Here is a 15,549-nt window from a genome sequence, read left to right on the forward strand (position 1 = left end):
CAACAAGAAACACAATGAGAAAAAAAACAAAATGTTGACATCAGCCATTAATAAAACCACAAAGCTTTGTCTTTAAAAGACAAACAAAAAATTAAATGTTTAATAATGGGTAGGTATTGCTTTTGTTTTTGGCTGAGACCAGGGATCTTAGGCTCGAAAAGGTTGGTGACCACTGCTAGAGTTATGTCACAACATTGTTTACTTGCATTTGTGCTTTTTAGCTTGTTCAAAGGATACCCGTGGGCTGTGTTCCTTTGATTCTAGTTGACTTACTTTCGGTTCGTATTGATTTGACTAAGCTCAATTCCCTATGCAATAAATTAATGACCTTTACTTTAAACCCTCCAATGGCATACAATGATCTATAACAATAGGTGCATAGATGCATCCACATCTTTCAAGCAACAACGTTGAAGAGGTTTCATCAATCAACCCCGCGAAGTGATTGGTGTTTTGCAAATTGATTATTGTAAAAGTTGTAATTGTTCTTTTCTGTAACATTGAGAATGTCCCTTAATGCCATTTAAAATTGATGAGAAGTAAATTGTATGCCTGAATCCCAAGCCATGTAATGCTGAGACACCATTTTCCAAGTGCCAGTGAACTTTTACTTTTATCTTTTTCTCAAATGGTGGAGACTGGAGACATATGACTCATTACACAAAACGTCTTCCTCCTCAAGGTTTCTTAATTTTAAAATGGAGTTTGTGTAAAGTGCTCATGCAATGATTTTACCCTCTCCCTATAAATGAAGATTGGAGTCTGAGATTTAGTTGTGCACTACAGAGTACAGAGGAATATGATGGATGGCTTGGAATTCACAAGGACACTGTAGTTACAGCCATAGATCTGCTGGCAGATGATTCCTGAAGATGAGCACTTCAAAATCACTTTCAAAAAAGTATCAGTGGTGTCATGGAGATGCAGGGCCCCGACACGCCTATTTAAACCAACACAAGCCATACTGTACTTACTATATACATCACACCCAGGAGATCACAGGGACTGCTTAGGCCAAGCATAACTCCTCATTTCCCTACTGCAGATGCAAATACCCCAAGTCTCTCCGTGAGCAGTCAATCTACTTTTGTTGTGACACACAGATCGGGTTTGAACAAGAGTCTCTCCACAGTTCAGAGGAGAGGAGTTGGAGCGATGAGTTAAAGGACGGATTTGAGATTGGTGCATTAGCCGGCTCATGAGAACTATGTCAACAAACACTGTCTCTCTTTTCTTGCTGTTTTTCATTCCAGTCCACCATGAAATTAACAATTCCAGCTGAGCCCACTGGCAGAAAGGCTTTAGAGCAGTGGTCCCCAACCACCGGGCCGTGGCGCGGTACCGGTCAGTGGATCGATTAGTACCGGGCCGCACAAAAAAAAAAAAAAAAAAAGAATTTATTTTTTATTTTTTTATTAAATCAACATAAAAAACACAAGATACACTTACAATTAGTGCACCAACCCAAAAAACCTCCATCCCCCATTTACACTCATTCACACTCCATCCATCCATCCATCCATTTTCTACCGCTTATTCCCTTTGGGGTCGTGGGGGGCGCTGGAGCCTATCTCAGCTACAATTGGGCAGAAGGCGGGGTACACAAGTCGCCACCTCATCGCAGGGCCAACACAGATAGACAGACAACATTCACACTCACATTTTTACACACTAGGGCCAATTTAATGTTGCCAATCAACCTATCCCCAGGTGCATGTTTTTGGCGCTCATTCGCACAAAAGGGTTGTATCTTTCTGTTATTAATATTTCTGGTTCCTACATTATATATCAATATAGATCAATACAGTCTGCAGGGATACAGTCCGTAAGCACACATGATTGTATTTTTTATGACAAAAAAATAAAATAAAAAATAAAAAAATATATAAAAAATAAAGGTAGGGACGTGGTTGATATGACGTCACATGATTTGCTATGATGCATATATTCTGTATAGTATTACCATATATATTTTTTCTACATAATATTGTATTGTTATATTTTTGAATGCTGCTTATTGTACAATGTACTTTGTTGAGAATTTTTTGTTTTGTTTTAGAGATTTCTCCAGTCCTTTTAGGCACTCATTCCTTAATAAAAACGACTGGCAACAAATCTAGCATTTATTTCTGGTGTTATTGGAGGCCGTACTCGTGTTTAATGACTCTGTTTAGATTCTGTCGCGCCTTGTCCGTGACGAAAAGAGAGCTGCAGAGAGCCTGACGTCACACTTGCTTTGCGTTGCTGGGAGCCTTTCTCTCATTAAAAGCCGCCAGTGTCATCTTAAATTGTGAAGATCGCTGTCCGCGGGTACATCTCGAATATATTAAAGTACGTCCACAGCGCGGACATGCTGCCTCCGCCCCAGACGACTCCCTGCCTGTAGCTCACGTCATCACAACATCGGTTTCGAGAGCACTGTTCCGGTGATTAAAGTACGTCTTTTTCCGGCCAAATTTTTGGTGCATCTTTAGTCACTAGTGCGCAAATAATAAACTATATATAACCATTCATACTGTAACTACCTGCTGGCTCACTTTTCCCATGGTCTGTGAACACACCGTGTTGGCAGAAAATGAACAAATGTGTGTCTAGAAGTGAAGCACTGAGGCAGACGTGTGTGCACGAAGGAAATACTTGTTGTAATTGGGCCCGTTGTTAGCATAAAATTGGCCAAAAAAGCTAAAAAGAGCGTCAGACTTTGTTTGTTTTCTTCTGGACGCGACAATACATCATATTACTTTATTTTGTTAGGTGTGGCGGCTAATATAAAGCCCGCATATTAAGGAAAAACCCTAAACATAGTTAAACCGGCTGTATAGCGTAGCGCTTTTATTTTGAAGGCTAAAAAGTGTGTGATTGTTTTGAGAAAGTGTCTTGACATGTTTTAATGTCGGATCGACAGCAATAAAAAAAAAGTCTCCTTTCTACGTCCTGCCGACCGTCTTTCATTTCTGTTGAACTTTTATGTCATCTTACTTACTAATCAGTCACAGTAACAATCTAAATGTTATGTTATTACTGCACTTTAACCGTAATCTGAACACGGAAGTGAAGCACCGAACAACACGCGCAGCAGGCGTTTGCTGCAGGGATGTCGCCTCTTCTCACGGCGAAAAATAGTCCTTTCTTGTCGGGAGAACAACTTGCCATGGCTTTGCACCTGATTTTTCCATGAGGTTGACTTTCCTTTGTCCATTTCTGCTCGCTTGTGGCTCATCAGCAGCGAGTGAACTGCATTCAAGTTCCTCCCGCTACGGCACGGCCTGAGGGCCAAAAAAGAAGTGTTAATTGTCCGTCATTATCGCGTTAACTTTGACAGCTCTAGAAAACATTAATGAAGCGACCGTACATCGAGACATTGAGCGCACTCCGACCTATACGTTCGTAGACCGAAAAAAACGCAAATAGAAGCTTCGTGAATCAAGGTTCCACTGTACTTTACGAAATATCAATAGTATAGTCAATAATATTTTTTGGTTAATTATTATTAAAGGTACCATTTGTAATAATGTGGCCAGAAATGGTACTGCAATCACGATCAAAATGCTGTAGTCCCTTCCCACTCTCCATAACTGAGGTTGCCAGATACCAGGATCGACGAGCCCTACGCTGTAGGTTTGTCATGTTTATGCTTCCTGCAAGATGGTTTACTCAGTAATTATGCCACATTTTACTGATGTCGATTAGCCAAATGTATTTGTAAAGTTAAGCAGCAATATTTTCGTCATCGTGCCTCGTTTCTATTGGGCATACGCGGACATTTGACACAGCACGCTGCGTTCACAACACTTTAAATAATTATTATATGTACATTATACGTATATGTTGTGGCTTACTGTAGTGGATCCCAAAAAGCAGCGAGGACAAGAGTGGTGAGTGCGCCAAGTCTTTCATTATTTACACTGTCAATTATTAAACAAATAAAAACTATGCTGGCAATAAACAAAAAGCCACTGCAACAAAAGGCTCAGGCACATAATCACATAACAGGATGAGCAGCCAAACAGGCAGGCTGCCGGGACGGGCAGGCAGGCGCATAGTGCCTGTCAGCAATTAAAGGGTCACACCTTTATTTGTTTTCCGTGAGTTGGATAAACACGAGAGTGACACCAAGTGGAATTAAAATATATTCCACATCCCAAAACATGTATTTAAGTTAAAGTTAAGTTAAAGTACCAATGATTGTCACATTGCTTATTTTCTTATTAATTCTTAATTTGTCTATTTATTTTTTATCTTATTTTGTGTTAAAAAAAATAAATATAAGGAAATTTGAGAAGATTGGAATTTATTCAACAAAGCTTTTCTAGTGGAATACTGCCCCCAGGTAAATTGGAGTTTGAGACCCCTGATTTATACCTATAACTACTGTACTTTCCGGACTATAAGGCGCACTTAAAATATATTTTTTTCCCTCAAAACTCGACAGTGCGTCTTATAACCCGGTGCACCTAATGTACGGAATAATTCTGATTTTGCTTACTGACCTCGAAGCTATTTTATTTGGTACATAGTGAAATTATAAGCGTGACCAGTAGATGGCAGTCAAACACAAGAGATATGTGTACACTGCAATATAATGGCAGTCACACACAAGAGATACGTGTAGACTGCAATATGACTCGAGTAAACAACACCAACATTTTATATGTTCGATTGAAAATATAAAACATTACACACGGCGCTCAAAAATCTATCAAAATGTTTTATTACGACTTTGGTAAGCTATGAAGCCGCACTTGCCATTTCTAATATAAAGTAGTGTAAAGTTCTTACCTATATCTGCCATGAAAGCGCTAAAACATACCGGTGTAGTGAGTTGAATTATTCACCCAAGGAACTATAGTTATTAGAGACTTCCAGTCGGATGGTTTTTCACGGGACACATTTCCTGCGAATGAGGAGATGCTGCTCCGTTATTGATTTAAGTAAAGTCTGAATGTCATTAAAACAGTTAGCTCCATCTTTTGACACTTCTTCCACTTCCGTCCTTGCACGCTACACAGTTACAACAAAGATGACGGGGAGAAGACGCTGTTGAAAGTGAGCCACGTAAATAAGACCGCCCACAAAACGGTGCATCCTGAAGCGACAGAAAGATCATCTGTAAAACATAATCTATGCAACATTTTGACCAAAGAACCACCATTACATGTTATGTAGACCACAAGGAAGTGTTATCAATTTAGAAAAAAATAATGATAATATGACTCATTTAATGCACCCTATAATCCCGTGCGCCTTATGTATGAAAAACGATCGAAAATAGACCATTTATTGGCAGTGTGCCATATAATCCGATGCGCCCTATGGTCCGGAAAATACGGTATACCTCCCAGGGGGTGAACATGGGGATGGGTCAAATGCAGGGGATAATATCACCACACCTAGTGTGTGTGTGTGACTATCCTTGGGACTTTAACTTAACTTTATACCTTTGGTTACAAAGATTACCACCAAGCGTAGAGTATTGTATATGACTAAAAACAGTACTTTAAGTATTAGACCATTTTTGTACAATACAACACATTAACGATGCTTGATAACACAGTCAAAATTGATAATTGTAAGTACATCAAAGCATTCTGGGAAATGCTTTCCAGACTTGCCACCTTCTCCATATTCCACAGGAGACTCCAGGAAATTGCCCTTGTCTACCGACATCCAGACTGAAGTTAAAAATCTTTCTCTTTTGTGATGTTTTTGAATGTACTGTATATAAATTACTGTAACTTATGCTTGGATGCTAAAAGTCTATCAATAACCAAAATATTTTTTTCTGCATTTTGCTTTTTGGCCTTATTTCTTTTAATTTTCCGTTTGGGCTAAGAATGTTTATTTCAGTGCATCCCGACATTATACGTCGTAACGCAGAACGAAGACCATTATATGCCAATTGGAGTACATGATGCTGCAACCTTGCAAAGCATGTTTTTAATTTCACTGAAAACTATTTGTTGGTCGTAGGTTTGAATGCGAGTGTCCGTAGTAATGTGTTTTAGGTGTCACTCCTATGATTAACTGGTGCAGTCGAGGAAGCATCCAGAAGCATCCAGCTTTCCCATGACCCTGCATAGGCTAAAGCAGTATGAAAATTGATAGATAGTTCTGAGCACATAAAAACCCTATCACAATGTTGTGTTACAGCAAGCAAGGTTTATGTTTAGTCAGGGACGAATGTAGGATTTGAACTTAAGGGATACTTGAAAATATAAAATTCCAAGAAAAACTATCATACAATATAATGCCGTAATAATGAAAATGGTTGAAACTGCTAAATATTCTTTAAAGAAAATTAATAATGGAATTTGCTGCATGTTTAGACTTGGACAAACGCTATTGATCCCTAAGGGGAATGGTTTGACCACGATATCTCGGTTACAGGAAGAGAAGGTAGAAAGAACAATCTTAAAAACCGTAGAAAAGAGTAAAACATATTAATACAATCTAATAAACAATACTAACTACATGAAAGTGATAGGATATAATAAGAAAACAATAGAATGGGTAGACTATAGAATATAATATATCAAAAGGGTTCACAGAGTTACAAATAGGCAAAGAAACATAATTACAAAGAGACAAGGAATTAATTAGAATAAAAGTAAAAACAACACACATTTAAACTAATGGAAAGAAAGGTGCAATAACCTTGGGAAAGTGTGATAATAAATAAACCAGTATTGAACTTACATTTCAACCTAATTAAATCAGTTTTGTCAATTGTTGTTTCAGAATCATCACATGCTTAAATACAGCATAATACTGTACATATAATACACATCTTTGTGTGGAGTTTGCATGTTCTCCCTGTAATTATGGGAGTTGTTTTTGTCTAATGCAGCGTTCCCTCTCCAAAAACATGTTTGAAATGTTCATAGGTGTTATTTTGATTGTGAATATACCCTTTGATTGCCTGGTGACCAGTCCAGGGTATACCCTGCGTCTCACCCAAAGTCAGATGAGATAGGCTTGGGCTCCAGTTTGGCCGCTGAGGATGAAATCTTGCATTGTTTAATCCCTGAATTGTGTCCTAAATGTACTGCTTTAACTTAATTAATGGTGAATGAGTGACTGTACTGTTCAAAGAGGAGCAGTAGCGTGCTATATGACAATACACTAGCTATTGCAGTGCTTTCTTGGACTTGTAGTATCAATGACAAGTGTGTTGTAGGGTACCTATGATGATTTGAACCTATATTTAAAAGACTTCCTTATGGTCTAGATCATATGTATCGGATATGCTTTGGTGTAAATGATGTATACATTTCTGTTCCACAGTCACATTTACAGTATAACCTGATTTTTGAGTCTGTCTGAGATGTTTGTCTGTGAAAACGTTTTGAGATAGCAAATGAAACCACACCCCACCCCTCCAAATGTATGGGAATTTATCTTTGACAAATGTACACCGTTTGAATATATATCTTGAAATTGTCACCCCTGTTTTTATTTCAAACGCGCTCGAAAATAAACCTCTTAAACATCTGGTCACATAAAAGCTGCTTTTACCAGAATTGGTATTACTGCATGTTGCAAGTCAGCATGCACGCTAAGGTTAGATGAAAATAATGTTTTATCCTACCTTTTTTAAGAGAGTTCCTCTCCCTCTGGCTTAGAGCTTAATTTATATGTCCAAAGTATGTCAACTTCACCGTGACTTCACGGCATAGCCAGACTGCAAAACCCCGCGATCGGAGGCATCCAAAGTTCAATCAATGTCAATCAATCAATCAATGTTTATTTATATAGCCCTAAATCACAAGTGTCTCAAAGGGCTGCACAAGCCACAACGACATCCTCGGTACAGAGCCCACATAAGTTCACGCCTAAATGCATGAACCTTATGAGGTGATGTTTTGGCATTAACGCAAGTATCCAACATTTTAACACATTTATGAATGACATAAGACGAAAATCATCATAGGTCGGCTTTAAAAACATTTCCCTGTCCAGGCAGAAACACAATACACTTTTTCTGCTTCGTAGAAAAATGATGACACATATCCTTATTATTATTACTAGTGATAAGTAAGCGGTGCTAAGATTAAATTAAAAGCCAGAGAAACAGTCAAAATGCGGCCTGTGTGAGCTCTCCATTAAGAAGAAATTAGAAAGAAAGACGTTAAACTATTTGGACTAATAAATAATAATAAATTATGTTCACACCTTTACTTTCACTCTTTGTCACATTCATGTTTAATATTTAGTAGATTAATTGAAAAGATCATACTCTCCTTCAACATTTTATTCGAGCTCAGCTGACAGAAGACTAGAAGGATGTTTGCACTCAGCTGTCCTTTTTGGCTGGGTTCAAACCTGCTGCTGAGGGTGTTTAGACAAGTGGGCGAGGAAATATGCTGTGTCACTGAACTCAAAGGGGGACAGAGGAAAAATACATCTAGCTTAAAGCCTTTTGAGAATAAGAAAAAATTGCGTTTTAATAGCAGCTTGCCATGTACGTGCCACCTTTCCCTCACTGACACTCAACACTCGACTAAATCAAAGCCTGGTCACGGAGCAATGCGGCAGCCGGCCCCAGTAGCACTGCGACCTCCACCACCCCCTACCAACGGTTTTCCTGTTGCCCGTCACTGCACATGGGTCCGATTTGCTGCCTTATTAGAGGGTGTTTGCCTCCTGTAAATGAAATACCCTTAGAGGCCGGTGTCCGTCCACTCACCTCCTTGCCTCTGGTCTGTCTAGACCACAGAGACCGTCCTGTCTGCGCCACACAGAAGCCAAGCAGCGGGATGCATACATACACAGCTTTGATGACAGACGGCAGTTGTTTTTCACTCACCCTGTGATGTCGGTCAGTAATGAATGCCCTAGAGCAGTGTTTGTCAACCTTTTTTGAGCCAAGGCACATTTTTTTCATTGAAAAAATCCAAAGGCACACCACCAGCAGAAATCATTAAAAAATGTTACTCGATATTGACAATAAAAAGTCGTCGTCGCAATTGTTGAATATGAATTTAAACCATAACCAACCACGCATCACTATACTTGTCTCAAAGTACTGTCACGGCCTGTCACATCATGTCGTGACTTACTTTGAGTTTATTGGTGTTTGCCTGTGTGTAGTGCCTTGCGCTCCTATTTTGGTGGCTTTTCCTGTTTTGTTGGTGTTTTCCTGTTGCAGTTTCATGTCTTCCTGTGAGCGCTATTCACCACACCTGTTTTGTTTTAGCAATCAAGACTATTTCAGTTGTTGCTATGCTTCTTTGTGTGGACATTGTTGTCATGTCATGTACAGATGTACTTTGTGGACGCCATTTCTGCTCCACACGCTGTAAGTCTTTGCTGTCGTCCAGCATTCTGTTTTTTTTTTTACTTTGTAGCCAGTTCAGTTGTAGTTTTGTTCTGCATAGCCATCCCTAAGCTTCAATGCCTTTTTTTATTGGGCACTCACCTTTTGTTTATTTTTGGTTTAAGCATTAGATACCTTTTTACCTGCATGCTGCCTCCCGCTGTCGTCTTCATATTGTGATCATGACAAACCATTTTCCCGTCTACATGTCTACAAAGCAATTAGCTACCTGCTGCCACCTACTGATATGGAAGAGAATAACACAGTTACTTTGCCGAGCTCTAGACAGCACTGACACTCAACAACGGCACATTATTTGTGGATTATAATTACTGGTTTGAAAAAAATATTTTTAACCCAAATAGTTTAAATGACATAATCTCCCATGCTACACCAGACTGTATCTCACGGCACACTAGTAAGCCGCGGCACAGTGGTTGAGAAACACTGCCCTAGAGATCTCTTAACCTAAAGAAAAGGAGAGCAAATGACAAATTCTGGATTTTCTGTAGACGACCGCCATGTTTACGTAGCCGTAAATCTCTGCGCAAGACAAAATGTTACAGTCAAGGCAATCTAAGAAACCAGCGGACATGGCCTCCGCAAACACAACCAATCTCTTAATCTGGCTCTGTTTGAACCCTCCTTTTCCCTTGGTTTCTCCGGGTGAAGCAGGGATAAAGCAGAGATATGTCTCATTTTTCAGAATTAAAGCGGTCCTTTTTACTTGATTGAGAATTTATTTTCCATCCTCTCAAGAGAATTAAAAAAAATGTTTGAAGACCAAATAACATGAGCACTTCTCTGCACCATGCCAAAAACCCTTTCCGCTTGGAAATATTTGCTTTGGACGCCAGCCTTGCCCAGCACACAACACAGGCAATTATGGGAGCTATTTTGAACAGGAGAGATCTCCTGACAGGCGACGCCTCATTTGGAGGGATGAAGAAATCAGGAAATGAAACCTTCATTGATGCACTGAGAGTATGGAAAGAGACCTCCCCCAGGCCCTCTGAAGCTATTTGCATATCTCACAGGCATGTTCTGCATGCATTAAGGACATTTGTGTTTGTGTAGTTCTAAAAGGCTTGGATTTGTGGCTGTTTGTGACTGTGCATGCATTAAAAGGCACAACTTTTTCTTGTTCATGCCCTCCGGCAGTTTATCTGCAAAGGTGCCACCATTGGTTTCAAGTATCTCTTCTCTTTGTGGTTACCACTTTTGTAAGGTCAGCAGCAAACAAGGTCAAATCAATGAAAACCTATCTCCTTTTAAATCCTCCTTTTACTCTGATTTCAAGTGTGTAGTACATTTGCTCTGTTTTTTGCTAGTGTGCTAGCTTCACCTAGCTGCAGATAAATGCTTTTTTCCCCCAGCTGGCATGTGCATGGTTTGAAAGCTGCAGACAAGTTTCTGACTAGAATGCAAGAGTTAAACTGCAGACTGGGGTGCTATCAGCCACTTGTCAGGTCAGGTGCCTATTTGAACACACTAAAGTTAAAGTTAAAGTACCAATGATTGTCACTCACACACTAGGCGTGGTGAAATTTGTTCTCTGCATTTCGACCCATCCCCTTGTTCGCCCCCTGGGAGGTGAGGGGAGCAGTGAGCAGCAGCGGTGGCCGCGCCCGGGAATCATTTTGGTGATTTAACCCCCAATTCCAACCCTTGATGCTGAGTGCCAAGCAGGGAGGTATTGGGTCCCATTTGTATAGTCTTTGGTATGACTCGGCCAGGTTTTGAACTCACGACCTACCGATCTCAGGGCGGACACTCTAACCACAATGCCACTGAGCCGGCTACTCTCGATGCATCTGAGTGAATTTTAATTTCTTACTCTGCTGGGATGAGAATTTCCCAAAAAGGAAACTTAACCTAGAGGCCTTCTCAGACTGGAAAAATAGACAGCAAATTAGTTTCGCATGACGGTTTGATAAAAAAAAAAAAGTATTGTGTACACAGCAGATTATTGATGCATTGAGCAGTGGGATGGATAAGGTTCCAGTGCGGTCGGTAGTGAAGGGCCGAATTCTACTTTCTAGGGGAAGAGATGATATGGAGTGTCACGTCTATAGCCATATTGCAGTCACGAACAATTACATTCTGTGGACCAACAAAAGCAATAATAGCCAAATACATGCTGGTGTGCTAATTGGCACAGCATCAGTGAAGATGACGTCAGCAACCCTCAATTGTAATCTTGTGGCAGAGCAAAGCCTTAGGCAACACCGGTGGAGACATTGCGTGCACTTGAGGTGCATTCACATGATTACTTGTCACCCGCCTGCAACCACGGCACCCTTTAAATCACCCCCACCTCATCCAGTCACCCTCCTCCTCCTCGCCTGCTTCCTCCCTCTGACTGCATTCCTCACGCCATGGGGCTGACAGACACTCGTCATCAGCAGGTACTCTGGCCAAGGGTGGATCTGGTTTCTTACTTGCCAGGGGCTTGTGCTGTATGTGCATTTTTATGGTTTAGGTCTGCTTCTCTTAGCAGTTTTCACTCTGCTGCCATGTCAGAAATATGTTTGCGAATACATGGCCTCTGCAGACAGATTAAGACCAAGCCTTTCAGTAGATTTTAAGCAGTAATAGTATGCTGTTGAAGAGCATTTTTTGACTACATGTTCCCCTGTTATGTTACTTGTTATGGTTTTGAGTTTGTTGACAATAGCAATATTTTTTTTCCATTGGATGTCATGATGTTGATTTTTGGTTTTGATCTCACTTATTCGCTGATGTATTTTGGAGGATTTTTGTGACAAATTGAAATAAATATAAAACCAATTAGGCAGCACGGTGCAAGAGGGGTTAGTATGTCTACCTCACAATACGAAGGTCCTGGGTTTGATCCTGCGCTCAGGATCTTTCTGTGTGGAGTTTGCATGTTCTCCCCGTGACTGTGTGGGTTCTCTCCGAGGAGGTACTCCGGCTTCCTCCCACCTCCAAAGACATGCACCTGGGGATAGGTTGATTGGCAACACTAAATGGTCCCTAGTGTGTGAATGTGAGTGTAAATGTTGTCTGTCTATCTGTGTTGGCCCTGTGATGAGGTGGCGACTTGTCCAGGGTGTACACCGCCTTCTCCCCGAATGCAGCTGAGATAGGCTCCAGCGACCCCCCCCCCCCCCCCCCCCCCCGACCCCGAAAGGGACAAGCGGTAGAAAAATGGATGGACAAAGCCAATTAAATATCAAATTAGAAATGATCGATTCTATTTGTCATTAATTGCTGCAAGGAAAATAAAAAAAAATACAAATATTGATAATAATGATCTGTCAAAGAAGTACTGGCTACTCGCAACATTTCAAAGTGCTGCTAACAAATGAAATAAAAAGTCAATGGATAAATATAAAAAAACGTTACCGGTATTATGCATGAATCAGTCATGAAATAAAGACAATAAATATATTTATTATATATTAAATACTTTCACAAAAACAATGTCAGAATATATTTTGACTTCTATACACTATTTCACATTTTAAGTCACTGTTACATATTTGAATTAGCTTTATATATATTTTTTTTGTTTTGGCGCAAATTCTGCCTTAATTCTTTTAATACAGAGTTGTACATAACATTTGTGGGAATAACATCAAAAATAACAAGAACAAAATAGCTATTCAAAACACCGTATAAATGACTCCGAAAGGGACAAGCGGTAGAAAATGGATGGATAAAGCCAATTAAATATAAAATTAGAAATGATCGATTCTATTTGTCATTAATTGCTGCAATGAAAATTTAAAAAAATACAAATATTGATAATAATGATCTGTCAAAGAAGTACTGGCTACTCGCAACATTTCAAAGCGCTGCTAACAAATGAAATAAAAAGCCAATGGATAAATATAAAAAACGTTACCGGTATTATACATGAATCAGTCATGAAATAAAGACAATAAATATATTTATTTTATATTAAATACTTTCACAAAAACAATGTCAGAATATATTTTGACTTCAATACACTATTTCACATTTTAATTCACTGTTACGTATTTGAATTAGCTTTATATATATATATTTTTTTTTTGTTTTGGCACAAATTCTGCCTTAATTTTTTTAATACAGAGTTGTACATAAAATTTGTGGGAATAACATAAAAAATAACAAGAACAAAATAACTATTCGAAATACCGTATAAATGACTCAAATTAAGTGTCCAAACTTAATGAATTATTTATCCTTGTTTCTTTTTCAGGTCTTATAGGTGTACCTATTCACCTTTAGTATATGTTTATGACTCGCTTATTATAGGACATTCCAATTAACATCAGAGGTACTTCATGTTTAGTGCATGCTAACACGCTAATGTAAGTGAGTGGTAAACATTACATTACAGCTTGTAATTATACTAATGTTAGTGTTAAACTCAAAGCATAGCTCTGCCTACAGTAACCATGGTCTCTCTAAGTGAATATAGGCTCTTAAAAAGATACTCATCTGGTTCTTATTATAACTCTCTCCATTCAAAGAATTACTTATTATGATTGTGGTTTACAAGTAGTTTTTCAGGCTCTGGAAAGCGGCAGTCTGTGTCGCTTTTGTTCTGTCCAGAAGTAGCGGTATTAATTGTATCTTGTACGTGTCTCTCTCGGCAGATGTAGACGAGTGTTCAGAAGGGAACGGCGGATGCCAGCAGATCTGTGTCAACATGATGGGCAGCTATGAATGTCGTTGCAGAGAAGGATTCCTCTTGAGTGACAACCAACACACCTGCATCCAGAGGCCCAAAGGTTACATCCATACATAATGCACACATGCTATGTTATTGAGTAGAATGAGACAATCTGCTGAAGTTTGATTAATAAAATGTTAGAATATCATATTTAAAGCAAAGTGTGAACAAAGTTATTTTAAGTTTCCCCAGTCTTCAGGGGCAAACAAAAATCTTTTTGTGTTCCCTTAAAAGGGATCTGCACATAAATAAAAGTCTGCTTACAGCGGAGCCAATGATAGCTCCACTATTACGCCCATAAAATCTGATAAATAACCATTCAAAAAGCGCCAACAATACTCCATTTACATTTTGTGACTTGAATATTAAACAATTATTATTGATATTGTTTTTATAAGTGCTAATGCAGACAAACTATTTATAGTGGCGACGTGATCACTTCCGTGTGTGCCTATGTTGACATCATCAAGTAATTTGCTGCTTCCTCGCTTCCCAGCTCACTGTAAGTTTATTGTAGATCATAAATCATGCCTCTCACCTGAAAATTGGATGGCCGAGATTATAATCTGACAAATTGGGACCCTTTGACAGCCATTTAGGACCTGGAACTGGCAAGAACAACATGAAAAGTACTTGTATATAAGTAGTGTAAAGTATATACAGTCACGATCAAAAGTTTACATACACTTGTAAAGAACATAATGTCATGGCTGTCTTGAGTTTCCAATCATTTCTATCACTCTTATATTTTGTATACATACAGCAATGTTAATATTTGGTTACATGTCCCTTGGCAAGTTTCACTGCAATAAGGCGCTTTTGGAAGCCATCCAGAAGCCTGCCAGAAGCTTGTGGATGCAATAAGGCGCTTTTGGTAGCCATCCAGAAGCTTGCCAGAAGCTTGTGGATGGCTACCAAAAGCGCCTTATTGCGGTGAAACTTGCCAAGGGACATGTAACCAAATATTAACATTGCTGTATGTATACTTTTGACCCAGCAGATTTGGTCACGTTTTCAGTTGACCCATAATAACTTCATAAAAGAACCAGACTTCATGAATGTTTTCTGTGACAAACAAGTATGTGGTCCAATCACTCTATCACAAAAAAATAAGAGTTGTAGGAATTATTGGAAACTCAAGACAGCCATGACATTATGTTCTTTACAAGTGTATGTAAACTTTTGACCACAACTGTATATATACCCTAATGGAGGTGTTTGGATGGTTTTTCAAGGGCTCTATAGGCAGAATTGAACACCTCTAATAGGCTCCATTGTAAGTGGACTTTAGATAGCAATTATTTAATATTTAAAATGCATACAAAATCTGTCGTCATGTCTTTCATAATGATTGTGAGCAATAAGCAAAATTCCAAAAAAAGTGCAATTCCCCTTTACGCTCTTCAAATTGAAGGACTGTCATTTCCGGACTATAAGCTGCTACTTTTTTCCCAAGCTTTGAACCCTGCGGTTTATACAAAGGTGCGGCTAATCAATGGAATGTTATTTGCTAACAGCTAAATTATGGAATAGATTAAGCAAATAA

The 15,549-nt window shown here is 39.1% G+C and overlaps 1 protein-coding gene across 3 annotated transcripts in view; it reads left to right on the plus strand.

The window, feature by feature from the left end:
- LOC133622555 (signal peptide, CUB and EGF-like domain-containing protein 3) overlaps positions 1-15,549 on the plus strand; it is a 236,710-nt gene that overhangs the window by 111,909 nt on the left and 109,252 nt on the right. For all 3 annotated transcript variants that reach the window (XM_061985394.2, XM_061985402.2, XM_061985388.2), the window contains exon 4: positions 13,927-14,061. In XM_061985394.2, the coding sequence (XP_061841378.1) occupies positions 13,927-14,061 (135 nt within the window). The remainder of the gene's footprint in view (positions 1-13,926; positions 14,062-15,549) is intronic.

Source organism: Nerophis lumbriciformis, linkage group LG01 (assembly GCF_033978685.3).
Source record: "Nerophis lumbriciformis linkage group LG01, RoL_Nlum_v2.1, whole genome shotgun sequence".
Taxonomy (NCBI): Eukaryota; Metazoa; Chordata; class Actinopteri; order Syngnathiformes; family Syngnathidae; genus Nerophis; species Nerophis lumbriciformis.